The sequence below is a fragment of the Phoenix dactylifera genome, chromosome 5 (genome assembly GCF_051530095.1).
Source record: "Phoenix dactylifera cultivar Ajwa chromosome 5, Ajwa_hap1_PhDact_Kaust_v1.1, whole genome shotgun sequence".
NCBI classification, from domain to species: domain Eukaryota; kingdom Viridiplantae; phylum Streptophyta; class Magnoliopsida; order Arecales; family Arecaceae; genus Phoenix; species Phoenix dactylifera.
In genome coordinates, this window is record NC_143194.1 from 19,390,943 (window position 1) to 19,418,798 (window position 27,856).

Below are 27,856 nucleotides of genomic sequence, written 5' to 3' on the forward strand. Positions count from 1 at the left end.
TTTATTGAAAAGTTCTAGCTAAAAGAGTAAACATATGTCAGCCTGAATTATAGCTATAGATGATAGATTGCATACCCTATTACTCATAACTAACATTCAAATTTGAAAATATATTTAATATAAAAGTTGTAGCTCTGTAAGTTATCTTTCTAACTTAATAATAATCATTTCAAAAGGATATTTGGTTGGAAAGTTATAGCTAAAAGAGTAAACATATATCAGCCTAAATTACAGCTACGGATAGATAGATTGTAGACCCTATTACTCCTAGCTAACGTTCATATTTGAAAATATATTTATATAAAAGTTGTAGCCCTTTAAGTTAAATTTCCAACCTAATAAAAATAATTTCAAAAGAATATTTGGTTGAGAAGTTACAGCTAAAAAAGTAAACACATATCAGCCTGAATTACAGCTATGGATAGATAGATTGCAGATCCTATTACTCATAGCTAACGTCCAAATTTAAAAATATATTGAATATAAAAATTTTAGATAAATAAATCTTCTTTCCATATCATCAAGAATTGTATTAACATTATATTTCAATAAAACGTTAGGCTGAAAATACTAAAACATGTTCAGAATTCCAGCATTTGCCTTCAAAAGAAATTTTAATTCCTAATTTTTATTTGTTTGCTATAATCATAATAATGAACTAAATTCATTTGTTTCTTATTATTAAAATCAAATAGTAAACCGTTGAAATCATGGAGTTAAAAATCTTCTCTTTTTTGATGATAACAAACAATAGATACAAACTTACATATTATTATTATTATTATATTTAAATAGCAACTCTCGGTATTAATTATATATATTCTTGGCATCAAAACCCCACCCAAATAAATAATAATAATTTTTTTTATCAAATGATAGATTTATAATTTTAGCCGTCATTTTGTTGAAAATTTAGAGATGGGTACCAAGTGTTGTGCTACGATGACACACCCACATCCAAACTTAAAAGGGTAAAAATGTATTTTTACTGTAATTAATATTACAACGTACCTTCCAACAAATGACGGGACCCACGAACGCGGAGCCGTCTCCTGGTCCGCGGAGCCCGCGTGGCCGGATCCTCCAAAAGCGGGTCTGCCCCTGCCCCTCCTCCTTCCCCTCCCTTGTAAATTCTCTGCCCGAAGTCACCGACGCCCTTCTTCCATTCTCTTCGCTGGGGGAGGCAGAGGAGGAGGAGCTCCACGAGGCGGTCTTGGGCCCAAACCCTAGAGCCATCCCCTCCCACCTCCCCTCTCTCTCCTCCTCTCTTCCTGGCCTCTAAACCCCTCTCCGTCTCCTCTCTCGATCCTCCATCCCACGCCTCAAATGGACGCCCCGAAGCTGCTCATTCGCCCTCTCCCCCCCCGCCCCTCCCTCCTCTCTCGGATCTCCCCTCCGGCCCACCGCCACCACCGTGGAACCCTCTGGATCCTCGTCGCCGCCGCCGCAGCCGTGGCGGTCGTCCTTTTCCTCCTCATCGCCTCCCTCAGCTCCCCTTCCCCTCGATTCGGGATCGTCATCGATGCTGGGAGCTCCGGGACGCGGATCCATGTCTTCGGGTTCAAGGGCGAGAGCGGAATGGTCCCGTCGATCGATTGGGGATCGACGGCCGTGATGAGGGTCACCCCGGGGCTATCGGCTTTCTCCGGGGATCCGGAGAGGGCGGGGGCGTCGCTGGCGGAGCTGCTGGAGTTCGCGAAGGGGAGGGTGGCGAAGGATCAGTGGGAGAAGACGGACGTTAGGCTAATGGCGACCGCAGGCCTGAGAATGCTCGCTGTGGAAGTTAAGGAAAGCATATTGGAGTCCTGCAGGAGGGTCCTGAGGTCTTCTGGGTTCCACTTCCAAGACGATTGGGCCACTGTGATACCAGGTAGGTGTAATTTATGCATCAACGATGTCCTTTTTCCTCAGTTTCCTTTAGTAGACCTTTTATAGATTGATGCTCGTGAATATCGGAGCTCATTGAAAGCTGAGGAATTTGTTGAAAGCTTGGGAAAAAGGGATTTTCTGTATATTGTCTCTCATTTGAATGTTGAAATCAGCAATTTTTTAAATCTTTTTGAGTATTGGAAATGGTGGAATTTAGGTTGCCTTTGGAGTTTTCTTAGTTCTGAAATCATAAAATTATCTGTTATCTCTGATTAAGACTTTTAAAATTTAGGAAGTTGAGGGAAAGTTGAAAGTGGAAAAAAAGATGGTAAGAGAAGAAAAGGCACGAATTTGGGAAGCTCTACTCAAAGTTAAAAATTATAATGGTTTTATGGTTTTAGGAATTTTATTAACTTTTAGGTATTAATTGAGAACTCATTTATAGCTTTCAACTTCAAATAATATGCAAAATCGCAAATGGTTTGTTGTATTAAGGATTCTAAGGTTCACTGATGAAGCTTACTCAGTTTCCAGACATGTCATTGCTCGTGAAATTTTAACAGTTTGTGTGAAAGGAAGTGTAAATCTAGATAGAATTCAGTGGGCAGAGCTACAGCTTTGGAAGAAAATGGTAGGTCTTTAAAGTTGTAAGAAAACAGTATCATGGTTGGCAAAATCATTCTTCAAACCATCGTAACACTAGCAAACCCTTTTATTTCTTTAGTTTGGGTGCTTAAAGTTGATTATTTGATGTCTCATTATTGGATATATAGAGCATACTGTTTTTTTTTTTATTGCTAAATTTGGAGTTGCTTGACTTGATGGTAGTGATGCATGATTCTCCTTAATTAGAGCTAGTGGCATTGTGGCATCAGCATAGGTGGAGGCTGAGCAGATAAGTGGCATACGATCCATTTTTCATTGTGATGATAAAATAATGGACTAGCCCAGTCCAGTTAGATTGAACTTTTGATGTTTTAGATTCTGTTGCAATATCTATGGGTCTCGAAAACACAGTATAATTTTCACATAAAATATCGAGTATTAATTTGTTGAGTATTTCTCTTAAAATATAATTTTCAAATTTTAATTATTGATTTTATTTAAAATTAAGATTTCCAAATTAAGAGTTCAAATTTGAGTTATCTTCGCTTTGGATTGTTTAACTCAATATTAATACCACTAGTTCATGCCATTTTCTCCATAGCATGATAAGTTTATGTTGTCTTCCTCAGCAATGTGTATGGGAAAAAACTGACTTCACTTCATGGGACTCTATAATCCTGCTAAAATGAAAACAGAACTACTTCTTATCAAACAGCATTTGAAATAACATAGATGCCCAAGAAACAAATGTATTTTCTTTGAGTACTGTAAGATGCTTTTGGTATATATTAAAGCACTGTGTTGTTTGTTTTGAGCTGGCACATGCTAAGTAGCGTCTGTTAATGGTGTGCAATACCTATATTATGCCAAACTGTCGATACCTCTATATTTGATATTCCAATGTGTGCTCACCACCTGGATCCAAAATTGACAATGAATATATTATAAGACAAGGCTTGCTTGATCACCTTTTGTGTTCAACATGGAAAATGTTATTATTAGCTTTTTTTTTCGGACTTTGTGTTTCAACCTCTTGGTGGTCATTTACTCTCATGCATTGAGCTCATAAATGTGATTCTGCTCTTGATGTCTTGGATAGAGGATTCCTTAACTATTTCTATTCTCATGATTTGAAAATTGAGTTCTTGTTCACAGAATTGGAAGCCTAATGATCTGTGGTATTATTGCTACAGGTTCTGATGAAGGCACCTATGCTTGGGTTGCTGCAAATTATGCCCTTGGAACTCTAGGAGGTGATCCTCAAAAAACCACTGGGATAATTGAACTTGGTGGGGCTTCGGCACAGGTTTTTGTACTTTTCCTTCTATATCTTGTGATTATCACCAAAATACTTGTTGGAATCCTAACAAGCCCTTATATGAAGATTTTAACTGAGTTTTTAAAAAATATTGATACAAAACTTTTATCTGAGTTATTGAAGATACTTGACTTGCTCTGTTTCGTTCTTGCTTAAATAATCTTAATGAAGTCTTTAACCTAACAGTTGATTTCTTTTATGAAGTAAATTAGTGGATGTTCTCTAAAGAATGTATGATTCCCATGGGCTATGATTAACATAAATTACAATCTAACATTTTACTTTCTAAGCACATAACAACATTGAATAAATACCTATGTGGCAAAATTATTGTATAAATTCTTCAATGACAAAATTATGGGCATCCTTAACTTCTGTTATCCAAAAATTTTTTGAGTTGGCTTACTGAGGACTAGTATAGCTGATAGACGTAACGCCATAAAAAAGTAGTGAAATGTAGGCACATAAATGATTTCTCCTTGCTACTGCATGGGTTTCTCTCTGCTTCATGCAACAATGTTGCGGAGTGATGGCTGATATGTATTCGATGAATGCCATTGAATTTCTAATGCCTATATGTACTCCTTCGGGGGTGTTTTTGAGGTGGTGCGGAAAAGGAGTTTGGGAAGGAAGGGGGGGGGGGGGAGAATTATGATACTGTTAAGAGAGGGAGAGGTCGGAAGATGGGGGGCCATGTGCTGAAGCTGCTTTTTCCACATAATTTCCCGTGAATCTTCTTCAGATTGCATTATTTTAGATTTGAACATTGTGAACTTTGATCATACATCTTCTTGATTGGTGCTTGAACTCTCTATGACTGTAGTCTCTTTTTTTGCTATTTTAGGTGACATTTGTTTCGAATGAACCACTGCCTGCAGAGTTCTTGCAGGTGCTTAAGTTTGGGGAAACCACTTATAACCTCTACAGCAACAGCTTTCTTCTTTATGGTCAGGTGATTTACCTGCAAAATCAGTCCAATGCTTTTGACCTACCACTTTTTGAACTGTCAGCAATATTATATCTACATTTGCCTTTACCCTTCATTAGATCCGTACAAGCTCTTTGTCATTTTGCCTCTTAAAAAAATATTAATTCAGTTGAAATCGACATTGAGTTTGGTAGGACAACTACATATATCATCTGAATTACATTTTAGGTCAGTGGATTTTTGTGTTAAAAACATCCACTAACACATTGTATCTTGCAGAATGTGGCACATGAATCACTTCAGAAATTGCTTAGCTCAAGAAGCCCAAAAGCATGTAAGTCGCTGCTTCAGTTAGTGTTATTCCATGATGGTCGTACGCACATACCATTTTGTAAATTAAATAACAAGAGAGATGTTCCAGGACCGTGTTTCCTCTTGCCATCTGTAATTGCCACATTAAGTACACGTTTAGGAATGATAAGCACATGAGGGCCCTACCACCCGGCCCCGCTCCCCGAATAAATAACTAGAAACCATATTCTGATCACTTTTGAACAAAATGCAGGTGAAATTCATTAGCATATTATTAAACATATAGAAGAAATTCTTGATAGCATAAAAGGTACACTGTGCAAATCAGAGACAGCATGACGCATCTACAGTACAATATGCCAACATTTACCTTGGTTCATATATAGGGGTGTAATTTGGGCGAGGCTAACCTGAATTTGGACAACCTGATCTCTCCCCACTGCACTCCTACTCAATCCATATTTAACCTGATCAACTTTTCCAAGTGAAACTTTTCCTATATATTGGCAGATAAATAACATCCAATATCTGCAATAAATTATGGAAATAATTGTGATTATAGCACTTTTGAGACAAGGTGCCTACTGATTCTTGCAAATTCTTTACGTCGGAAATTGTTGTAAGTGCGGAATGTTTTCTTCCAATGCAGCTGCAGAATCTGTGCAGGAGGGAATCCTTATAGATCCTTGTTCTCCTAAAGGATATTCATATGTTGGGGAACCAGCTGATGTTCCCAATTCAGAGCTGGAACATCAACCCATTGCTCAGGCAGGTGGTAACTTTTCAGCATGTAGGTCTGCTGCATCAATACTCCTACAGAAAGAAAAAGGTAGCACGGATGCTCTCAACTACCACCTATCATGTGGCTTTAACTGACATGCCTTGATAAACTTCGTTGTAGCTTGAAGCTATGCTGACATATGCATGTATGTATGTATAGCTTGTACATCTTATTGTTCTGTTGTTCTAGATGTTGAGAGTGCATATGAATTTTATACTATATCAGCTTTCTTAGTTTTAGCTATAAGAGTGATATAAAGTCTCCCGGTTTGATGTTTTGAGTTTGTTATTTTGATCAGTTGGGTGGAAGTGAAGTGAGTAATTTGCAGCAATCAAATTTTATCACATGCTAAGCATGCTGCATGCCACTTTTGCATATCTTGTAATTTCCAGGTTTTGTCAGCTTCCCAATATAAAGTTCCATATATAAGAACAGTCAAAATGGGATTTTGGTTTACCAGGAGTTTTGCGTGGCAGCACTAAAGGTATCGATGTATAGGGTTTGTTCGGATTTGTCCAAAACCATATTGTTCTCCCAAAGTTCTTCATTGTCAGGAGCCAGTCAAAAAAACGTTATCATAGTTGAGATGATTGCTGCAGATGACTTTTCTTTCATCATAACCATCTAGCATCTTATGGCAGTTGAATATCTGAAATGAGCTTACCATATACTCTGTTTCTTTTTGACGTGACTACTATGACTTGCTATCTCTGAGGTCATTCTTTCACTGTCCGAGTGGTTATATCTGCCATTTGATCTGAATGATTTTTATGAAGATGCTGTTTTTTCCTTATCTTTTTCCCCCTCTCATTGTTTTCTCAAATTGGACTACTTACTTTTGTTTTTGGTATGCAGATAATTGCTTATATCAGAAATGCCACATGGGGTCAACTTTCATACCTAAGCTACAAGGGAGCTTCTTAGCAACTGAGAATTTCTTTTTTACCACAAAGGTTTCAATAACTCTTTTGTCTTTTTATGTTTGCAACACCAAACATACGGCACCCAAAATCTGACCCTGCAATGTTTTGAATTGCATGGTTATGGTTATAAAATTCATCTTTCCTACAAAGAAATTCTTTTGTGTATGCACTTCTAATAGCTTTACTTTTCTGTCTTCGTAAGTTCTTTGGGCTGAGTCCAACTTCGTCTCTGTCTGACTTGATGTTGGCTGGGGAACAATTCTGTGGAGAGTATTGGTCAAAGCTTAAAGAAAAGTATCATACTCTGGCTGAGGAAGATTTGTCACGTTATTGTTTCTCTTCAGCATACATAGTGGCCCTACTGCATGACAGTCTTGGTTTCGCTCTGGATGATAGGAGGTATGCCAACTATGTTGATTTTACACAATTTCCAATGTGGTATGTTATGCAAATACATGCACTAAATCCATTTAATTTAAATGTAGAACTGTCTAAAATATTTTCCTCAGAAATTACTTGAATGGCTCGCCTTCTGTGACCTTTCCACTGGTCCTGTGGCCAAGGAGGGGACTAAACACTAGAATTTGAATAAAATGCCATGGTCAGTTATTAACTGCCAGATGAAACTAACATATGCCTAGAACAATGGTGCTGGGTTAACTGCCAGATGAAACTAACATATGCATAGAACAATGGTGCTGGGTTATCGGTCAATTAGACACTTACAGTTCATAGTGAAAGAAACTTTTTAGCATTAGAATGTGTTCCTTGTTAAAATCATGGTTATATATGTTCAGGAATGAAATCTAGTCATAGAACCAAAAAATAGTGGCAGAAACACTACAAAGAAGGCTAAGAGCCTTGTGGCTTGGAGGAAACAAGGACCCTAGGGTACAAATATATCTTGTTATGTGTCTGAATCAGGATATACGTACTAAGAAGGCTGACTTTAGGATCACCGTTTCAGCATTGGACATCTTTTCTGCTGGTTTTAAGTAGTATATATGATAGACCTCTTGAGATAGCTCAGTTTCCTTTTTGAGCAGGATTGTGTTTGCGAATCAGGCGGGTAACATCCAAGTAGAATGGGCATTGGGAGCCTTCATCATGCAGACTATCGCAGCTAGGTCATACCACTCCAGTTGGATCACATCTATGGTCCAATCTGGCTCATTGGCACTGCTGCTGTTTGTGGTCTCCACCCTGCTGATTTTTGCTGCTTGGCTGGTGTCAAAATGGAGGAGACCCCAGTTGAAGACCATATATGACTTGGAGAAAGGTCGTTACATAGTAACTCGTGTCAACTGATGCTAACTGTAACGGCTTTGCTGTCTCTTGGAGCTTGATTGGTGTTATGGAGGAACCCCAATTGAAGGCCATAAGACCCAGGGAAAGATCGTTGCATTATAACTTACGTCAGCTGCTGATCTCTGCTTATGGAAAGGTCATCAATCACTGGAGTGGAAGAGGCTTACATCTGTATTATTATGTTAATTCATTCTATTGTCATTCCTGAACTTATTCATAGAATTGAGAAGCTGTGGTTGGGGGCAGTGAGATTGTCAAGTGTCCCCTCTGTATCCATAGAAAAATATTGCAGTTGCCATTCCTTGGCTTGTACATCATATTCTTTGGTTCGTGAGACAAATTCTCAATGAGAAATGAGATGGATGGTTTCATATGAATTGGAAATGTAATTTGACAACCAAATTATGTAATGGAACAACCTTTTTTGCTGTGCCATTACGATGCTATCATGCTGGCGATCTTTTGGACTGGACGTATATTACTCTTTTTTGTGACATAGCTGAGTTCCCTCTGCCACATTGATCGGATGAGAGCCTGCTCAGCTCTACTCTAGTGTTGCTTTCTCTTCATATTTAGGTATGAAAGAATCTTTCTAAGGTTAGGGTAAATTACATTTACGTTCAGTGGTATAAAAAATTTATGCTTATTCTTTCGAGATTTATTTTGTATTCAATACTTTAATTCGTAATTTAACAAAATGTTAGTCAAACCGTTAATTTTTAATAGGACCCAACTGCCACGTCAGAAAAAATTTTAAAATAACTGAAATAATCTTCCAAAAATTTTCATAAGATTTACGTTTACTATACTTATACTGAATATTTTGTAAAATCTGCACTTTACCCAGTTAAATTGACAACGTTAGTGAAATCATTTATCTATTGTAGAAAGTTAAAATTATTCTTATAAGAAAATAAGGCTTCTCTTTCACTTTTTCGAGTGTTCGATCTCTTTGGAGTCTTCCATTTTTAAGAGTCTACTTCTCTTTGAGTTGAGTGGCTAGGGTTTTTTTTTCGCTTCGCCATCCCACCATGAGCGTCCCTATCCAATAAGCAACCGATGACAAGCTTCCTTCCCAACCAACATCCGACGTCTTTAATTTTTGACCAGTATTTGGCAATGAGCTTCTTCTTGATCAAGTTTTGTTTTCACTTTTTCGTCTACCACGTCACAAAGATTGGGGATGCTGGTGTGTCAGTTGATGATTCTGAGTTCTACTTGTCTAATACCATAGACATGATTTTTTAATATTGTCATTATGGATAAAGATTCCTATATCTACATAAAATTATGATAGCTCGGGCAGCCTATCATCAAAATGATCTAAATTAGTACGTGCATGAGAACTCTTTGTTTTAGAGTGTGCATCGGTTGCGGTTCTATGGCTTGGCTTGGACTATGAACAAGAAGGGTCAAACGATAAAACTCTTAATACTAATTTGCTACAACAGAAAATTTTAGAGGTATCCACTTATTTGGGAGATCTAGATTGTTTTTTTCCTGGCATATAGCTTTTTTTTTGATGATTCATTAAGATCAAGCTCCAAACCCATGGCATCTCATGGCTCCTTCTTGGGTGGTTGTTATATCACTTAAGACTAGTTTGGTCTTCTTTTTTTTGATATGACATTGAGGCTCTATTTAAGTTAACGGTTTGGCTAACATTCTATTAAATTATGAGTTAAAGTATTGGATAAAATCAAACTTCGGGAGGGTAAGAATAGATTTTTCAAACTATTGGATCACTACAAAAAAAAGTATTTTCTGGTGTTTTTAAAAGCCTTACTAACGCTTATAAGCGTCGGTAATTTTTGCGCCGATGCTTTCAAAAGCATCGCAAAAGCGTTAGGTAGGTGGGGGTGGAAAATTTTTTTGCCCACGCTTTTCGAAAGCGTCGGCATAAACGAAAGCTATGAGCATCGACCCATGTTGGAGTCCGCCGACGCTAATAAGCGTCGGCAGAAACTAAGGATAGGCCAACGCATAAGCGTCGGGCCTATCTGGGCTTCCGCCGACACTTATTAGCGTCGGTCAATCGTTGCCCTTTGCCCACACTTAGAAGTGTCGGCAAAGACCATTCCGTGCCGTTCGCGGACATGTCAGGAGGCCATCAGAGTGACTTGCACAATACATCAGATCTGACTGGCAAGGAACGCTCGTACTTTCGGCGAGCACAGGGTATCACCGAGATTTGTTGCGGAGTTTGCTCGACCACAGGCTACGGAGATCAGGCCCACCCCCTCTTCAGATAGGCCTTTGATAGCTCGGGACACCTGGGGTTTCCTCTCTGCTCAGGTAGCTCCTCAGACAATGTTTTTTACTTGGGAGCTTTCTTAAGGTCAACTTCGACGAGTCGGTGCTGAATGGAGGTACGCGGGGCGGTGCGGGCTTTGTTATATGGGGCCCGCACTCCAAGGTGGTGGCAGCGAGTGGCTACCAGTTGTTTAACACGTTGGTTCCGGAGGCAGAGTTGCGAGCTGCTTGAGCTAGTCTTCGACATGCGCGGCTGGTACTGCAGGCTAGTTCGATCATTCAAGAGGGTGATTCGGCCATGGTTATCGGGTAAATTCGGGGAAGGGGGGCTGAGGGGTGAGAGCACGGACCACCCCCTAATCCGGGACATAGGGATAATGATGAGGAATGGGGTGGCCTTTCAGGCCAAACATATATTCAGAGAAGCCAATGGGGTGGCCGACTGGATAGTTACCTATGCGGCCCACTACTCAGGGTACACCCTATGGTCAAGAAAGGGGGAGCTGCCACAGGCACTCCACGAGTTAGTATTTTTTAATTTTATTGCGTGTATTCATACACGCACTATATAAAGAACCCACCTAAGCAAAAAAAAAAAAGCCCATTCCGTGCCGTGCTATTGTTGCTATTGCAGACGCTTTTAAGCATCGGCAATAGTGATTATTTTTTTAAAAAATTCAATAATTTTTTTTATACATTATTTACTAAAATAAATACATATTTTAAAATCACATAGATAACAAAAATCACGTCACAAAAAAAAAATTTTCATTCGAAATATTTATATTGTCATATATGAATATTTTGGCGCTTCTTTGTCTGTTCTTTCAAATTGCCGATGCTAATTAGAAGGTCGGCAAATTTTGGCGTAGGAGCTAAAATTACCGATGCATCTCCCTAACGTCAGCAGTGATGAGTCGGCTTTTTCCAATTTTGCTGTAGTGGATGTAAGTATAATTTACTTCTAATCTTTGAGATTTTTTTAATTTACTTATCACTCAAAAGCAATTTTGATTTTTTACATAAGGTAAACTAATTCACTAACACTGTTAATTTAACTGGGTATAAATATAGGCTTTACAAACTATTTAGTGTAAGTGTAATAAATATAAATCTTAAGAGAATTTTTATAATTTACTCTTATATTTTTTTGTATATGGAGGTGCTCAAAATAGTCGGAATACTTACATGAAGTAAGTTGCTTAAGTCAAATATCAAGGATGCACGTCGGAGGGCTCAGATTTGGATCCCAGTTGCAAATCGAGCAAGGTTAAAACCACTTGTGAAGAAAAAATTTCAGTTCTCTTTTCAAATGGGATCTTGATTGCTCGTTCAAGCATTCGTATCGATGGAAATAATCTACACTATAGTATACCCTATTATATAAATCAAATTTCGAGAATTTGAGAGGGATGTTTGACTATTCTCAATCAGGCATGCAAAAAGGGAAATTGAATCAATATAATATTTCGTTCTTAAAGGAAAACATTCTGATATTTCTTCAGAAAATATAAGAGCTTATGTACTTATTTTTTCGAGTCATGAGAAACTTGCAAAAAAAAATGAGAGAGAGAGAGAGAGCACATGGGATACTAATAGGAATAGGGTGAAATTGGATTTGGCCACAGATGACAATGAAATTATAGAAACATCTCAATCTTTGCTATAACACATACTTAAGAGCTTCAGTTGCATCCCTTAGTTCGATTCCACTCTAATTTTCAGGATAGAATGCATTTATCTGCAAAAAAACTGATGATTGATTTAAAAAAAAATAAAATTAATTTTAATCAAATAAATAAAGGGATTGTAGCTGTCCACCCTTCAAAATTTTGGCATGTGTCAAGAACCAGTATTAAAATACAAGGAAAGACATGAAAAGGTATACACATGTCAATTACTGCTCTACCCTTGAGTCAAATTCTACTCTAATTTTCATGATAGCATGCATTTGTCTATGAAAAACTTAGTGAGTGCTTGATCCTTTTTTTTTTGGATTTTAAAATTTAAACTTATTTTTGACAAATAAAATAAAGGGATCACAGCTGTCCTTGTTTCAAATTTTGGCAAGTGTCAAGAATTAGTAGGAAAATACAATTAAGAGGTGAAAAGTTATAAAAATAAAAAATTGTTTTAGTTAAATAAAGGAATCTCAGCTGTCTATGTTTTAAAATTTTGCAGGTGTCACGAACTAGTAGAAAAAATACAACGTGGAGGTCAGAAGGGAGCGCACGCTTGTCAAGTTATGAACTCGGAGGACAGCTTTCCCGCGTTATCGAGCACGACCTTTCCTTCAGTTACCAAAGTACCCTCGCAACTTTAAATCAATAACGACAACAAAGCTCCCAGAAAAGCTTTTTGCAACGGTCGGTGGCCTACGCTAGAAAAATCAAAAGTTTGAGGGTAATGTCGTAATTACAGTTCATCTCTATTTCCCGGCTTGAAACTTTGTCTTTGTATATCTAGCTTTTCCAGCCGTCGATCTGTGAACAAGCCACGCCAGGTCTGTTCAAACGTGAACACATCGACGACGTCTAACGTCCGTTAATTGTCCTCTGTTGAAGCTCCCTCTCACCGTCAAGCGGACGTTACGGAACTGGAGGCCTCGGGGGACCCAGATACTGACGGCGTTACGTGGGCTATAGAAACGGAAGTCTTCCGGACTTTCTCTCTTTGTTTCGGAGCGAGCAAGGCGAGGAGGCTCTCTCTCATCGGGAGCTTCCGGGGTATGGCGATTTCCTTTGCTCCTCTCGTTTGATGCTCCGTTTTGTTCTAAGTTCTTTCATGTGAGAATGGAATCGTTTGTGGCGATGGATTGTGCTCGAGAAATCCTTTGATTTGGTGTAGTTTTTATGGCGATCGGCCATTTCTACGGTTTTCTTTGTGCATTTAGATCTTTGTAGGGTTTATGGTTGTTGGTTCTTCGTTTCTTCGTTCGCGAAGGTGATTTTGGTTTGATGTCTTACATGTTTTCGTGGAGGATTTTCTTGTTTTGAATCAGATTTCTAGGTTTATTTCTTGAAATGCTTGTGCTTTAGGGTTTCTCTTGGCGAAAATTGGCTTTTTTGAAGTGGCCTTGTTCTCCATCTGTGGTTTTCTATAGTTTTTCAAGAGAATTCTTTGTCTTTATTGAGATATAGGCCTTTGTTACTCATGCAGGAATGTGAAACGGAGCGATTCTAGTGTTAAAACATAGAAAAGGAGTGATTTTAACTGTTATTTGTTATAGATATTCTGGTGAGAGAAGTGGCAATGGGAGACCATCTGGTGTTGAATGTTGACCGGCTCGTGAAGTCTGAGACTGTTGAATCTCCCCAAGCAATGAAGGCTTCAAAGTCTTCTGGAAAAGCTGTGCATAGTTCACTTCCATCTGTTGCTTCCTCTTCAGTGGTAGCTTCTGTTGGCGAGGAGGGGAAGAAGGAGTACTCGGGTTCTGAGGAAGAGGAGCCACTCATTCAGATGGTGGAGTGTCGCATTTGCCAGGAAGAGGACCATGTTGAAAACCTGGAGATACCATGTGCATGCAGTGGAAGTTTGAAGGTTTCTTTTTTTTTTTTAAAGAGAAAAAGCTCTGTTTGCTTTCTCTTTGACTTTAACATTATATTGGCTGCTGTTAGTAAAGTTCATAAACTGTTCTAGTGGTAACTTCCGTGGAAATCATGCTTCCAATAGATAATTGTTCAATTTCTTGGATTTTCTAGCTCAGTCATTACAATACAGGAATGAAGTGTTGTGGTATTATTTTGAAAATCATTAGGTCTTGGTGCATTAATTGGTTGATAGGTCAGGTTGATATGTTGAAGTATATCCAAAATGATGTTAGAATTTGTGTTCTCAGTTTTGTTGCATAACTGTAATTTATGTAATTCATTGCTGTTTTATGTATTTTCTGCTTTTGAACACTGATCATTTTCCAGGTTGAATCATCGAGAATGGTTAACATTCAAACAACTCTTTTTCTAATATCAAGGATGTGATTTTATCGCTTAGAAATTATCAATGATTGGATTTCTATGCATCCACTTCCTCCAAGATTTTGATCTAGGATATTTTTTTTCTCTGATGTGGGACAGGTGGGGTTATTCAGCTGTCATTGTAATGTTTGCATTAGGATGTTCCTTTGTGCTAGATTCCATTTTATGGTTCTTAGTTCTCAAAACGTTGTCCTTGCTCTCATTCTTGCAGTGGGTAACAAATACTGTATGCCCACTTTCCACTACATAGAGCTGTTTTCTGTCTTCATTTGTATGGCCCAGCTCTAGCTACATAATTGCACATTGGACATATTATGTACCACATCACACTAGACTACCCGCTAATATCTGTCAGAAAATTCTTTGTTTCTTACCATCAGGGAAGTTTACCTTTGAACTCAATTAAGTGCTTAATGGGAAATAATCACTGTGAATAGTAGATTTATCTAAAGATGTTGCCTTTCCAAGACCCAGGCAATCTGCCATTAACTATAATCTGATGTCTGTTAGAATCTTGCTGATAGTGTGTGCCACTTTATACATGCAAAATATCAGTTGTTTTTGTCCTAAAGATAACCATATTTTTGGAAATAGTTTCTCATTTCTGCCTTCTTATCATGATGTTTATTTGCATTCTGTTTACATACAAATATTCTACTTATGGGATCTTACTTTGTTTTTTGTGCCATACACAGTATGCTCATAGAGCGTGTGTGCAGCGTTGGTGCAATGAGAAAGGAGATATAACTTGTGAGATTTGCCATGAGGTGAGTTGCAATTCTTTATATAATTACCTAGTAAATACATGGATTTTGCTTCAACTTTTGTTAGGATACATACTCTATCATTTAATGCTTGGGATTTAGATTTTTCATTTGTTTCAATATCACATTAGGTTCTCCATCTAGTGTAAGCCTGTAACGAAGTTGATCGCACAATTCAGTGTTGTGAATCCCAACATGTTATGTAGTTATTAATGTTTTATTACTTTTGGTGTCATGATTACTTATATACTTTAATGATACATCTATTATGTTAACTTTTCTATCTGCTAAATGAGTTAGGTTGCATTTTGTTTTCAAAGTGAATGTTTTGTGATATATCATTTTACATGATTTGAAGCAATACAAACCTGGGTACACTGCACCTCCTCGAGCTAACCCTGATGAGACCACCATTGATATCAGGTAAGTGGTATATATATTTCTTGCAGTATCATATAAATGATAAAAAGCAGAAATGATGCATATTTATTTCTTGCCTTTTGACACTGAACTAGCACTGCATCTAATGTCCTTAATATTTATTACTACGTATTTACTTTTGCATTATTAGTTCAATTTGATGATCTTTTTACTTGATTTGTAGTGGAGGTTGGACTATTACAGGCTCCCCCTTGGATCTGCGTGATCCTAGTCTCCTTGCAATGGCAGCAGCACAGCACCATTTCCTTGAAGCTGAGTATGATGAATATGCTTCTACAAATGCCAGTGGTGCTGCATTTTGCCGCTCTGCTGTTCTGATTGTGAGCCTCATGATGCCCTGGAAATACAAATGATGATTTCATTTTGGTCTAAAATATGATTTACATGGAAGATAGTTTATATCCAAGTGATATTCTTTTATTTGTTTATTTTTTTATAAGAAGTCTTCCATGCAATTAATTTTGATTTCTAATTTTTATTTTTAAATTAAACATTTATTAGAACAATTTTCTGTATATGTGAATACATGCTATCTGAAAGGTTCATTTTCTTATGTTATTTATGGACATGACAATGCTAACATATTGGAAAGATTCTCATGTTTGTCTTTTTCAGTCTTGTTCACCAAGTAAAATGGCAACACAGTTAATTTAGGCAAGATAGTTTTTCCTTTTTAAATTAGTTCGAGGATGATTTTGAAATTGAAAATTCTCATGTCCTTGTTTTCATTTCTGCACCACTTTCCACTAAATTACATGAAGCCCAAGCTGAAAGCTCTTCTTCTGTGAAACTAGTTGAACTCAAAGGTTTCGGATTGGCCAATACCTTAGCCAAGATATCAGTTTATATTGCATCAAGCACTTATAAATACAATATTATAAAGTACTGGCCATTATAATTTCAGTCATATGAGCTGAAATAACAACTGATATATAAAAGTAAGGCTGCAAATAGGTCGGGTTGACCCATGACCCGACCTGACTCACCCCAGTTAGACCCGACCCGGACCCGAATTGGAGTACTCGCGGAGCCGGGCCGGGTCCTAAAAGACCCGTTCTATTTTAGGGTCGGGTCTGGGTTTACTGAATTCAGACCCAACCCGATCCGAGTGACCCATATATAAAATATTAGAATATTCTTATAAATAACAAATAAATTTGTTTTTAAGAATCTACTATTTAGCGCTAGTTTCAACACACGTAATGTAATAAATGTTATGGGTATGAGACCATGGGCATGGTCCTTCCTGTTATTAGTAAGTATTTGTGAATGCAGATTAGCTCGAGGTTTTTGCGAACTTGGAGGCGGGTTTTTGATTGGTCTTTATTGTGTTCATCGATCCCCAGTGATGTTGGCTGATGGCAGGAAGGATGTGGTCATGAAGGGAGTTACTCACGATGCCTATGATTACCTTATAAAGCCGGTGAGGATCGAGGCGCTGAAGAATATATGGCAGCACGTGGTCAGCAAGAGGAGGAATGAGTTGAAGGAGTTGGAGCACTCGGGAAGTATAGAGAGTGACAGGCAGAAAAGAGCTCCGGAAGAAGGGGACAATGCATCCTCGGTGAACAGGGGGAGTTGGAAGAAGCGAAGAGGAGGAAGGACGAGGAGGGGGAGGAGGAGGTCGAGGAGTGCGAAGATCCTTTGACATTGAAGAAACCGAGGGTGGTTTCTGTCGACCTCCACCAACAGTTTGTCGCTGCCGTGAACAAATTGGGCGTCGACAGTAAGTGAATTTTTTTTTCCTTCGTTCCTATTTGACATTTGATGTACGGGTGGTGCCCATGTGAAGCGGAGGTGGCGTTTTGACGGACGGACGGAGCAGCCTCTCAGACCCAGCGGAAGGTGGACTCGGAGCGGGTGGTGCCCATGCGGAGAGCGAAGTAGAACCGTAGAAGGCGTTGGGAGTGGTGTTGTAGAAGGCCATTTGAAAGGGAGAGGTGGCTATGGGGAGCATGCAGTTGGCGTCATATTCAGTTATGATTTGGCAGCTGTGGACTTGACCCGATCCAAATGATCCGTTGGGTATGTTGTGGACCCGACTGGATTTTCTATTGGGTCGGGTATGGGTCCAAAATTAGGACCTAAACAAGAAAACGGGTCGGATCGGGGTCACTCAGGATCCGGTCTGACCCGACCCATTTGCACCCCTACATAAAAGTTAATGTTAGAGCAGTTAATTGATTTCCAAAGATGGTTGGAGGTGGATGTCAAGCTATGAGAATAGAGTGACGGGGGAAGATGCAAACCCATCAATAAGAAGTGTAAATGGTGGGCATGTGGTGATTCAATGAATAGATTCATTGATTTGGTTATGATATTTGTCGATCCAGCAACCATTGTCTATATTCAAGGATTCAAGTCCCGGTGGGACACCCTACGGGATGTTGGGATGAGGCATCGACCTAAGTGGCAGGACACGACCTTCCTGCCATCTTCGCAGCATCCTAGTGTCGAGCGGCAAGCGTCCTGTTCCACAAAAAAGATAAGACAACCCCATCCACGAGATTTGAATCATTTGTTTATAGCACCGTTGAGGAGGTGAAATATATCATGTGGTGTACGCCATGGGCGATGATAACAAAAGGCAGTAGCAAAGGGATCCATATGATTGAATGGTATTTGATTGGAATTCAAAAACGATGAGAGGGAAGATGTGAGGCTCTATGATTAAGTGGAGAGGCAAGGTTCAGGGTTGAATAGAAGGTAAGGGAAAGATGAGGGATGACAGAAGAATACATGTTTTGAATGGCCGGTTGGAGGAGTGGGCATGCCATATTGGTTCAAAAGAAAGGGAAGGGAGGAATAAAGAGAAAAGGAAGGAGTTTTTAGGAAAGATAATCATTTTTTTAATAATTCTGGAAATTTTCTTGTCATCATGAGCTTTGGACATGCCTAATATTGCCATAAAACATGGAATCATCATTCTTTTTCTAAATCTCCGGCTTCTAAACTTGGCTTGGATAAATCAATAGCTCAATTCATCTCTAGTATCGGGCTCCTGCCGAGATGACTGAGATAGCAGGAATTAAAAACCTTGCTTGAATTAGATTACAGGTTGTAATCTCATGCCTACTGGCCTCATCCAGCTTGTGTATAACTATGCACTGGTATTGGGTGAACCAGGCCCATATCACACTATATAACTATCATGTTGTATCTTTCATTGGAGGTGTATCTCCTTTGTATCGAGGTGTATTGCTCCTCCCTATATTACTCAATATGCCTTTTATATTTTTAGCTTATTTCTACCATGGCGTATTGAGGCATTCTATCCCCATATCGAGGATTTTGGTGTATTGGCCAACCACCGATATCGTACGTTCCTTAAGATTTGAATCCTTGAAGTAGATTATGACACATGCTTTCATGAGGTCTACGTAGACAATAAGCATGCGATGGATTGACATGATCCCATCAATATAGATAGCTTACAGTAGAATCGATAAATATGCCTATTTTAGTTTATATATTCTTCTATAATCATTTATTATAGAGTGAATAGTGTGTATTTACTAAAGGAAGACTATTTAAATATGGGAATTGCAGTGGTCCTAACATATGGGACTCGTTGTCCATACAAATGAAACCTCCAGGGATATTTTAATAGTATGGGAGTTTCGGATGGGCGTCGACTTTAGTTTATCCAGCAAGCAAGGCAGTGCTAGATTAATATTTTATGTTGTACCGATCATGGTTGGGTGCAAACCTGTAAAACAAAACTACAACTACATTTGAAAAGAATAGGACGGAATAAATAAGATAATGCATATTACAAATATAAAAATTACATCAATAGAAAATAATCTCTTCAAAATACTAAAAAGTGAAAATATATAGGGGGAGAGTGAGATTTTGGGTGTTGTATATACCAACAGAGTATGTACATAAGAGGGGTTTTATTTGGCAAAAAGTATGTTGAATTGGACTATTCAGAGAATTATTAATTAATTAGTTGTGATTGAAATGTAATTCAAAGGAGACATTTGGGCGAAAGTATTTAAGAGGTGATTAAGGAGAAATTGCAGATTAGTAAAAGACAAAGAATTAGGTAGACGAATAAGATTGAAAAGGGATTGGGTATTATTATTTCCCTACTTGATTGTACATATTCACTTTTATTTGGTGAATACAGATGTGGATCTTTATTGGATGCTAGATTTTGTAACTATATTTATTCCGAATGGATATGGATACAAAGCAGATATTAACAATACATATGCAATTTTTTGATATAAAATAGAATAAGATATACATGGTAGAATACTATTTTATTTTATATTTTATTAATCCAAATCAAGCGCACAAGCCTGTCGACTTCCCTTTATTATTTTCTAAAAACAAGCAATTGACTGTATAAACATTTATTTGTTTTAGTGGATTCACGTAATCATGCTGCACTTCTATGAGATGGTATAATCTTTTTGAGCTACAAAATTTAGGTCAAAGGGTTGGTTGGTTAGTTTAATAATGCAACCTAGTAAGTAAAAGATTCATAAATAAAGGTAAATTTTGTGAAAACGATCACTTATTACCCACATGACTTTATAAGAATTATATTAGATTAGATAGGGCTAAAAGTCAATTTGGATACTGACATGATATTTAATATTTGAATTTGTTTTTTCGTTGATGGATATAAATGTTAGTCAGATGTTAAAAATTTATATCCGTATATATGTGGATATAGAAATGGATCGAATCGGAAATTGTTGTATCTATTTTCAGATCCCACATACCTGGGTGAAGAAGGGATGGTAGGTGAGCAGGATTGTAGAAAGATAAATATGCAAAGTGGGAGAGATGGTGCTCTAATCTCTGTCAGAGAGAGCTTTCAGATGCGAATTTAAATTTAAGAGAGAAGGTCCGGGATTTTTAGGTGGGATTGGACATGGTTCGATTAGGTATAAATCAGGAGCCAACCAAAAACTGAACCTTGCCTAGTGTGCATGAGATCTACTAGAATATTGTAACTCTGAGGCTGGATGGGGATATCATGGATATGGCATCTTAAGGCTCATTGGTGTGCTATTTGCTTGCTTTTGGAAATTGGCATGAGAACGGCCACCTACCTTTGAGCTTTTGCACCATTGTGGCCTCACGTCTCCCATATGCCAACGTCGCCATGACGAAACTAAGTCATTGATCCTTTATTCTTCCATTATCCCAAGGTTCATCATCTATGGGAACACCCCCCCTTCAATTAGATTGTATCAAACTTAGATGAATTGGTCCAACCCTTATCTTCTAGTGCAGGACTTAGAGTTTGAGATCATTGCCGGTGACCTCTAATAGCAAGTGCTATTTTTTTATGTATCTCCTCTATACCCATTGTGGAGTTGACAACTGCATGGAGGGGGATATCTATTGCAATTTCATCACTCCGTGATACATAAATTTCATTGGATAAGGACTCAACAATTCATAGCTCGGATTCAAGGAACATCGTCGTTTGAGCATCCTCACTTGATAGACCTCTAGAATATTGCTCACTCCCTCCAGGACTTTCATTCTTCACATACCTTTCTAAAGGGCACTTAGCTAGCTAACTTCTGATCTCCATGGACCTTATGTATTTGATCAATGCTAATTCCCTGGGAACTTTGTATTATAGGCTGTAATGGGGGTTCCCACTTACCAGCTCCAGAAAAAGAAAATACCCAGAAATATTCTATTTAGTGCAACAAAAACTTAACTTCAATCATAAGCAAGTTTACTGTGCCAGTATTGGAACCCGTATCGGTTGCCTGACGTACGATACGATATGGTACGATACTGTGCTATTCCATTCCGAGCCTGTATCGACATAGTAGAGCCGGCAAGGGAGGGGGAGAGGGAGAAGGAAAGAGAGAAAAAGGGAGAGATGAAGGGAGGGTGAGGGAGAGAGGGAGGGAGAGAGAGGAGAAAGGGGGCTTTGAAGCCTCCATGTCCTTCAGTGCATGAGAAAAGGGGCGGAGCCCCAGTTTCGAAATGAAACACGGGCTCTGGCCTTTTTTTTTAATTTTTTAAGTGAAGTGCCGACTTCACTTTAAAAATATTAAAAAAAAGGGTTGGAGTCTTTGTTCTCGTGTGCAGGAGGAGATAGGGGCTCGAAAAACCCCTATCTCTTCCTCTCTTTCTTCTCCCTCGTTCCTCCCTCGCTAGTTTCTCGAACCGAGGGGCAAAATATTCCTTGATTCGAGGTGATACAACATTCCTTGATTATAAGTCTACCATATATGACATTTATATATAACCACAACCATCCATCTTTATACCAACTATTTGGGATGTTTTTATGGATTCTCATTTGCCAAGCATTCCTAATTAGGACCAGATCATATGTTATTTCAAGCAACCATTAACATACAATCAAAGTTGTTGAAAGCAAAAGGCATCCATATGTCAACGAGGGCCTATATTGCCTTGAGGCTCTAGGCGCCAAAAAGGTGCTTGCCTGAAGAAAGCAGTTTGTTCAATTAAAAAATGTTCAATAAGTTTATTAGAAAAAAATACTATATATATCTAAAAAACAATACAAGCATTGTAAGATCAATTATTCAAGTTTCAAGTCAAGAAAACATAATTGTCTTGTACATTAGATATTGTGTTTCACATCTTTCAAAGCATCACATCAAAATACCACTTCCCATATCATGTTTTTAAACAAAAGCCAGCAAAAATAAACTAGTGGGCATCCTTTAGTAGCTTCAAAATTCAAACATGATAGTCAAAGAGCACTTCTCAGAACATGTTTGATGTTTCTAAAGAAAACACGAAAAAGTAAAACAATTGAACATCTTACAGTAGCCATTTATTTTTAAGGACTCTAATAAACTAAAATGACCCTCAAAGTAACGCTAATTAAGTTCTAAAAGAATGACCAAATAAGGGATAGGAAGAATAGCGCTAGACATTGGACAGGAATGTGGCGGAATTCCTCTCGCTTTCCCTAGGTGCTCACTTTAGTAAATTTACCTTGCCTGGGGACTATCGAGGCGCTCAAAGCTTCCTTGCCCTGCCATAGCACCTAGGTTCCTTAAGAACCTGGTTAAGTACCCTTAGCTTCTTTGATCAATATAATATGTTTTAATATACTATAAGATTAGTCTGGGTTAGCTTAGATTTGGTTACTTAACCCAAATAAATCCACCAGGTTTTCCAAATTGAGAACGATAACAAAACCAATCTCTGCTTTGAGGTTTTTTTGTTTTGGTTCTTTGGTTGATTTGGAACCATGTGCACTTCTATTAGCAAGGGCACAATTGGTCCTTTATCCTTGGGAACCAACAAAATAATTTATATGTACATCAAAGGATACTAAATTTATTAAGAGTAATTTTTTTTCATGTCAATGAACCTTGTGTACAAATTAAAAAAGCAAGAATGTTCATGAATTTATGACCTTTAATTATGCTATTCATGTTTTTTTTCTTGAATTTTGCAACAGCGTGCATGTAGTATCTTAAAATTGCTTACTCGAGATGTTCATGTATTTGGATACTAATCTTTATTTATGACTTAGTTATGATGCACTATTTTTTCAAGTTTTTATGATGAAATAAGTTTCAAAATCTTGCAGAAATCATGGGGCTAGATCTTGAATTAAAGACAAAACTCAGAAACTTATCCCAAATAACCAAATCCATGGAGACATTTTTGAAATATATTAAGGACAATGTATCTAAAGTTTCTTTGTGAAGCCCCTCTTACATCAAAGCATTGAATCATATTATTTTTTGTAAATAAATCTGGTTTACTCTCTCAATCATAGAGAGAATGTGTCACCATTTGTAGTAGAATTCAATCTTCTTCCTCCAAAGCTGTCTCCTCTATCTATTCCACCTGCTTTCTCTATTTATCTTTGCCTCCATGGTTGTAGGTGAGATGTGAAAGGATTGTGCTCATTGGGTGGAAACAAGCCAAACAGGAGCTGAATTAGGCGTCTAGCTCGGCTTGTTTTATATTCGAGCCGAGCATGAGCTATTTGCGAATAGCTTGGTCAAGAGACTTAGTGAGAACTTAAGATCATTTGAGGCTTTGTTTATATATTTTAGATTGATAATCCTGATTATATTTTATACTTATACTTGTATAGATAATAATAACTATTTATATATTAATATTTCGAGCTAATTCGAGCTGAGCTCGAGCCTAGCTCTACTTTGGCTGATTTCTTAACTGAGCGAGCCTGGCAAGCTCGAGCTAGCTCACCAACAGCCTGTTCATTTGCCAAAATTGTAGGAGATAGAAAAAGATGAGTATTACATGAAGTTGCTCTTCCTGTTATAGTTTGATTTGGCTGCTAGGTTGCTTATTTGATGGATATTCAAGTTTTTGTCAGCTTCCTTTTTGACAAAGAATCAGATTTTAAAGGTTTGCCTTTTTGTTTTGAAATGTAGGTCAGGGGACTATTTTGGAAGTGGTGAATGAGTAAATTGGGAACAAAAAGTCTAGGGTATATTGTGAAAGACCGAAGATGAAATGTTAATGGAATATTTCAAAATTCAAAACTCTTATTTTGTTATAAGGTATGGATTGTACTCAGGGATGAGCAGCTGTGAGGGTTTCACAGGCTTTGAGGATAGGAGGCTCAAAGGAGTTTGTGCTATCGGAAAAACAAAGAATGGTGTTTGTGCTGTAGTATTAGAACATGAACAATGAAAGTATATAGTTTCAATTGGAAGGCAATGGACCACTAAATGAAACAAATTATTATTTAATTTTCTTTGGCGGACTTAAAATTTCTGATAGACTGTTGGGACTTCTGCATATATATCCTCAAAAACAAATTATTTGTGCATTTTTGCTTCAAAAAATTGAAAGTGCATATATGCCCCTCCAAAAGGCTGAATTTTGCATATATACCCTTCTTGCCATGTTGCCTTAACTTTCCTTGTGTTAAGCTTACCTTGGCTGGTTAAATGGCAACTTAAGTTGTCCATAAACTATTTTTCCTGCCTGACTTGCTGTTCAAAATTCCATGCCCACGTTATCCTTGTCATTTTCATTTTTCGACAAATAGCATTAAGCAGTCTTTGAAGAGTTTGTATGCCAAAGTTTCTGAAATAAATGGTAGAGTAACATAATTTGGTGATGTTACTTTTTGTTCAATGGATGTCATGTGATAGTAGAGGCATATGCACGAATTTTAGATTTTGAGGGGCAAAATTTGTAGGTTTCAGAGTTTTCAGGAATATATGCATTTTTTCACTTTTGGATGGCTAAGTAAGAAGATGGGATTTCCTTCACCAGCTAACCAGTGAGTTTTAGCATATTTCTTCTGTTTCGATCTCTGTGTTCACTTGATTATATAAGGCAACTTGTTCGAACTGTACTTTGTGAGTTGTTGCTAGTAATGCTTTTTCTAATTTTGGATCAGACCTTTTGATTTAAAGACTGAAGTTTTGGGATTCTAATCTTTGCTTGTTTTTTCTTTCCAGTTAATGGCTCTTCTGTTTTTGAGGCATGCACTCACCTTCACCAATCGTGATGGAGAGGATGATGCTTCCACTATATTTTCTGTAAGTGAGACAATTAAATGTTCTTTTTCATTTATTTTTTATTATGATTTAGCCTTCCCTGTGTCTAACATTTTTTTTCATTGGTAACAGCTTTTTGTGCTGCGTGCTGCTGGGTTTCTGTTGCCATGCTATATCATGGCATGGGCTATAAGTATTCTGCAGCGTCGAAGGCAGAGACAGGTAGCACACCAATTGTAAAATGGAATCATTAAAGTTAAATATTTGGCTCTTTCTTTTGCTGCCATTTGAGAAGTATAAATAAGTTGTTGTTCATAGAGGTGCTAAACTTTTTTCGATTTTTTCTTTTTTCCCCAGTGTTCTTATTTTAGGAAGTAAAGTTATCTATATACGCTGTCAAAGTAACCTTTTTTTTTTTATTTAGTACATGGCTTTATTACATTAGGTTTTTACGTTATTAATTTAGTACATGGATTTATTAAGTTGATTATTCAATAAACTTAAAAACAGGAAGATGTACCTGGGTGCTGCTACTGCTGTATCCTTCCTCTGACTTGGAGTTAGCTTGACCAAAGTTTTTTCCTGGTTGCCAGTAGCGTGGAAGTACAGTAGATAACTAGTCAGTATTTTTTTTTTCGATCAATTTTGCTAAAATGTAGATACTAGATGATCAGCCTTTACCTGTTAGATATTATTCCACTAGACTTGAGAAGACTTGATGTTAGTATTTGGTTCAGCTTCATTTGCTTCATCCTGATAACACCTTCTGGGAAAGCACAAATGTAATGTCTTCCATGAACCTCTACAGTATCACATTGGTATCCTAATGCTTGTAATATCACAGTGAAAGTTTATCATTCTCCAGTAATATTATTCTTTATGTGTCGAGTGATTTGAAAATCATTCTACAGGCCTTATTTAGTTACTCTGAAAAATAATTATTTGTTAGCATGTTGAGTAGTGGTATTTCATACATGAAATTGTTTTCCCTACTTTATCTATAATGCCTAAACTTGGAAGGATGATATCTTTCACCGTTTGATCACCAGGAGTTCCTCTTTGCTTTATTTCTTTCTCTTGCTCCTTTTTTCACTGGATCTGTGCTTCGACAATTTTTGACCCAAATTGTCAATCTGAAAGAAGAAAATATACATTTTTATCATGACTACATCCTGTTGGATATATGTGATATGTTTTCCCTAAATGAACTACCTTTCCAAACCACCAATTTGCAGGGGAGAATGACATTTTCTAGTTATGAATGAAAATTTTTTTGTTCTTTTGATTAAAAAATAGTTTTCTTTTCACGTCAGATCAACATATTCTGCTGCAGTTGTGGACTCCTGAAATGCGAAAATTGGCCTTACCATCATTGATGTTTCTGATATCCAAAATGCGCCTGCCTTTGAGCAACCTAAATATGCAGATAGACCATAAGGTTGTTTCTTTAGTATAGAGATGAGTTAATTAGCCTTCCTGGTTTGTGTTCCCAAATTCCATTTTCTGTCCATACAGGTCTGTGTTATTGACGCCAAGCTCACAAATAAAGAACAACAGCCTAAATTCATGAATATTGTTATGGTTTTAAATTTCTCAAGCCTTGTGTATCCGGATATCCTTTTATAACCTTTCCAAGACATCCTGTAAATCTTCATGTGGAATCACACTGAATTTTTCCCATGCACAATCTTACTTAGTGCATCAAATCTATATGCAAATCAATGAATACGAAGCAACAAGAATATGAAATAGAGATGGTTTCTCCATATACAACATAACCATATGGTAAGTGTATCTCCACAGTTCTAGATGTGCTTTGTGAGCCCTTCTTCATTAGTCATCTTTACTAAGTTTACAGTTTGGGCATGTTTCCCTTAATTTTCTCTACAGTTCCGTTTAAGGATAGTACTTTCCTCATTCCTCTTGATAGTTCATTTATATCTGACAGAGCAAGTACTAATTCAATCACTCAACAAAAATATAACAAACAAGGAAAGAAGTGAAATAAAGGAGGAACATTGGGGACCAAAAATATAAGATGAATCCTCACTGAGGTGACTTGAGAGTTCAATTCGTTTATCATAATGCACACATCCTAAACTATGTACAGACCAAATTTCAGCAAGTTTGAATACTTTTAGACTTCAGATCAACTCAAAGCTTTGTATCTTGATGTTAGAACTGTCCGTGTATGGGTCATTTGATGCATATGTGTGACATGCCCAAAACATTTTGTTTTTGGTTTTAAGTATTATAAATGCTTCAATTTATTACTGATTGTTTGAATTTTTGATTTGCATAGTGCATCATTTGATTTGCACTAAGGTGAATCTCTGCACGCGCGCGCGCATACACGCACGTGATATACTGTAACAATGCTAATGTCTCTTTGAAAGCACTACACTTGCTGCCAAAATTCTGTGTCCGTAATTCACACTGCATGTGTGATATAGTGTGACTGCTAAGGTCTTAAAAGCACTTACTTTCTGCCAAAGTTCTTCATGTGTATATGTCTCCATATTTCTTATATCCATATTGATGCAGGATAGTTATTTTTTATTTCAATATGCTTCTCACTTTTTCTCTTTCAGTTTGCATCTGATTTGTTGGTTTCTTCGATCAGGAAGCTGCTGCATTAGCAGCAACAGAACTGGCATTCATACTTCAGTCTGGGCAACGGAGAGGACTGCATTTTACCATAGCACCTGAGTCACCAACAACTCCACATCAAGAGCCACATGAGTAGATGTCTTCCAGTAAGCCATGTAATATATATGATATTATTATATGAATAATTATCAGGAACCAGTTTATGGCTGTGACTATTAAACTAGCACCAGTGATAAGAGGAGAATTGGAACTCTTTCTGCCCTTTTACTGTTTCTGTGCATTTTGGTTTCTGTTTTGTGTTTCGAACA

The 27,856-nt window shown here is 37.6% G+C and overlaps 2 protein-coding genes across 5 annotated transcripts; both read left to right on the forward strand.

Annotated features, from left to right (window-relative positions):
* The first annotated feature begins 1,023 nt into the window (after positions 1-1,023).
* On the forward strand, positions 1,024-8,480 carry LOC103718805 (putative apyrase 6). Of its 2 annotated transcripts, none has more exons than XM_008807785.6 (8): positions 1,024-1,870; positions 3,669-3,781; positions 4,638-4,745; positions 5,001-5,055; positions 5,683-5,862; positions 6,670-6,767; positions 6,940-7,136; positions 7,784-8,480. In XM_008807785.6, exons 1-8 carry the CDS (start codon positions 1,327-1,329, stop codon positions 8,043-8,045), a joined length of 1,557 nt encoding a protein of 518 aa, XP_008806007.3. In that variant the 5' UTR covers positions 1,024-1,326; the 3' UTR covers positions 8,046-8,480. The 2 variants fall into 2 exon arrangements, with proteins under 2 accessions (XP_008806007.3, XP_038984766.2); XM_039128838.3 differs by having other exon boundaries at positions 1,027-1,870; positions 7,768-8,480.
* Positions 8,481-12,928: 4,448 nt separating this feature from the next.
* Positions 12,929-27,809, forward strand: LOC103718803 (uncharacterized). Of its 3 annotated transcripts, none has more exons than XM_008807782.5 (8): positions 12,929-13,024; positions 13,458-13,838; positions 14,968-15,039; positions 15,395-15,459; positions 15,641-15,797; positions 24,900-24,980; positions 25,071-25,160; positions 27,562-27,809. In XM_008807782.5, the coding sequence occupies exons 2-8, from the start codon at positions 13,551-13,553 to the stop codon at positions 27,682-27,684; spliced, it is 876 nt and encodes a 291-aa protein (XP_008806004.2). In that variant the 5' UTR covers positions 12,929-13,024; positions 13,458-13,550; the 3' UTR covers positions 27,685-27,809. The 3 variants fall into 3 exon arrangements, with proteins under 3 accessions (XP_008806004.2, XP_008806003.2, XP_088577882.2); XM_008807781.5 differs by having other exon boundaries at positions 12,936-13,024; positions 13,528-13,838; XM_088721756.2 differs by having other exon boundaries at positions 12,979-13,024; positions 13,439-13,838.
* Positions 27,810-27,856: the final 47 nt, after the last annotated feature.

Excerpts from the sequence above, each read along its gene's own strand:
- LOC103718805 (XM_008807785.6), top strand. The coding sequence starts at position 1,327 with ATGGACGCCCCGAAGCTGCTCATTCGCCCTCTCCCCCCCCGCCCCTCC. Across the intron at positions 1,871-3,668 it reads TTGGGCCACTGTGATACCAG|GTTCTGATGAAGGCACCTAT; the intron begins GTAGGTGTAATT and ends TTATTGCTACAG. Across the intron at positions 5,056-5,682 it reads CTCAAGAAGCCCAAAAGCAT|CTGCAGAATCTGTGCAGGAG; the intron begins GTAAGTCGCTGC and ends CTTCCAATGCAG.
- LOC103718803 (XM_008807782.5), top strand. The coding sequence starts at position 13,551 with ATGGGAGACCATCTGGTGTTGAATGTTGACCGGCTCGTGAAGTCTGAG. Across the intron at positions 13,839-14,967 it reads CATGCAGTGGAAGTTTGAAG|TATGCTCATAGAGCGTGTGT; the intron begins GTTTCTTTTTTT and ends TGCCATACACAG. Across the intron at positions 15,040-15,394 it reads CTTGTGAGATTTGCCATGAG|CAATACAAACCTGGGTACAC; the intron begins GTGAGTTGCAAT and ends CATGATTTGAAG.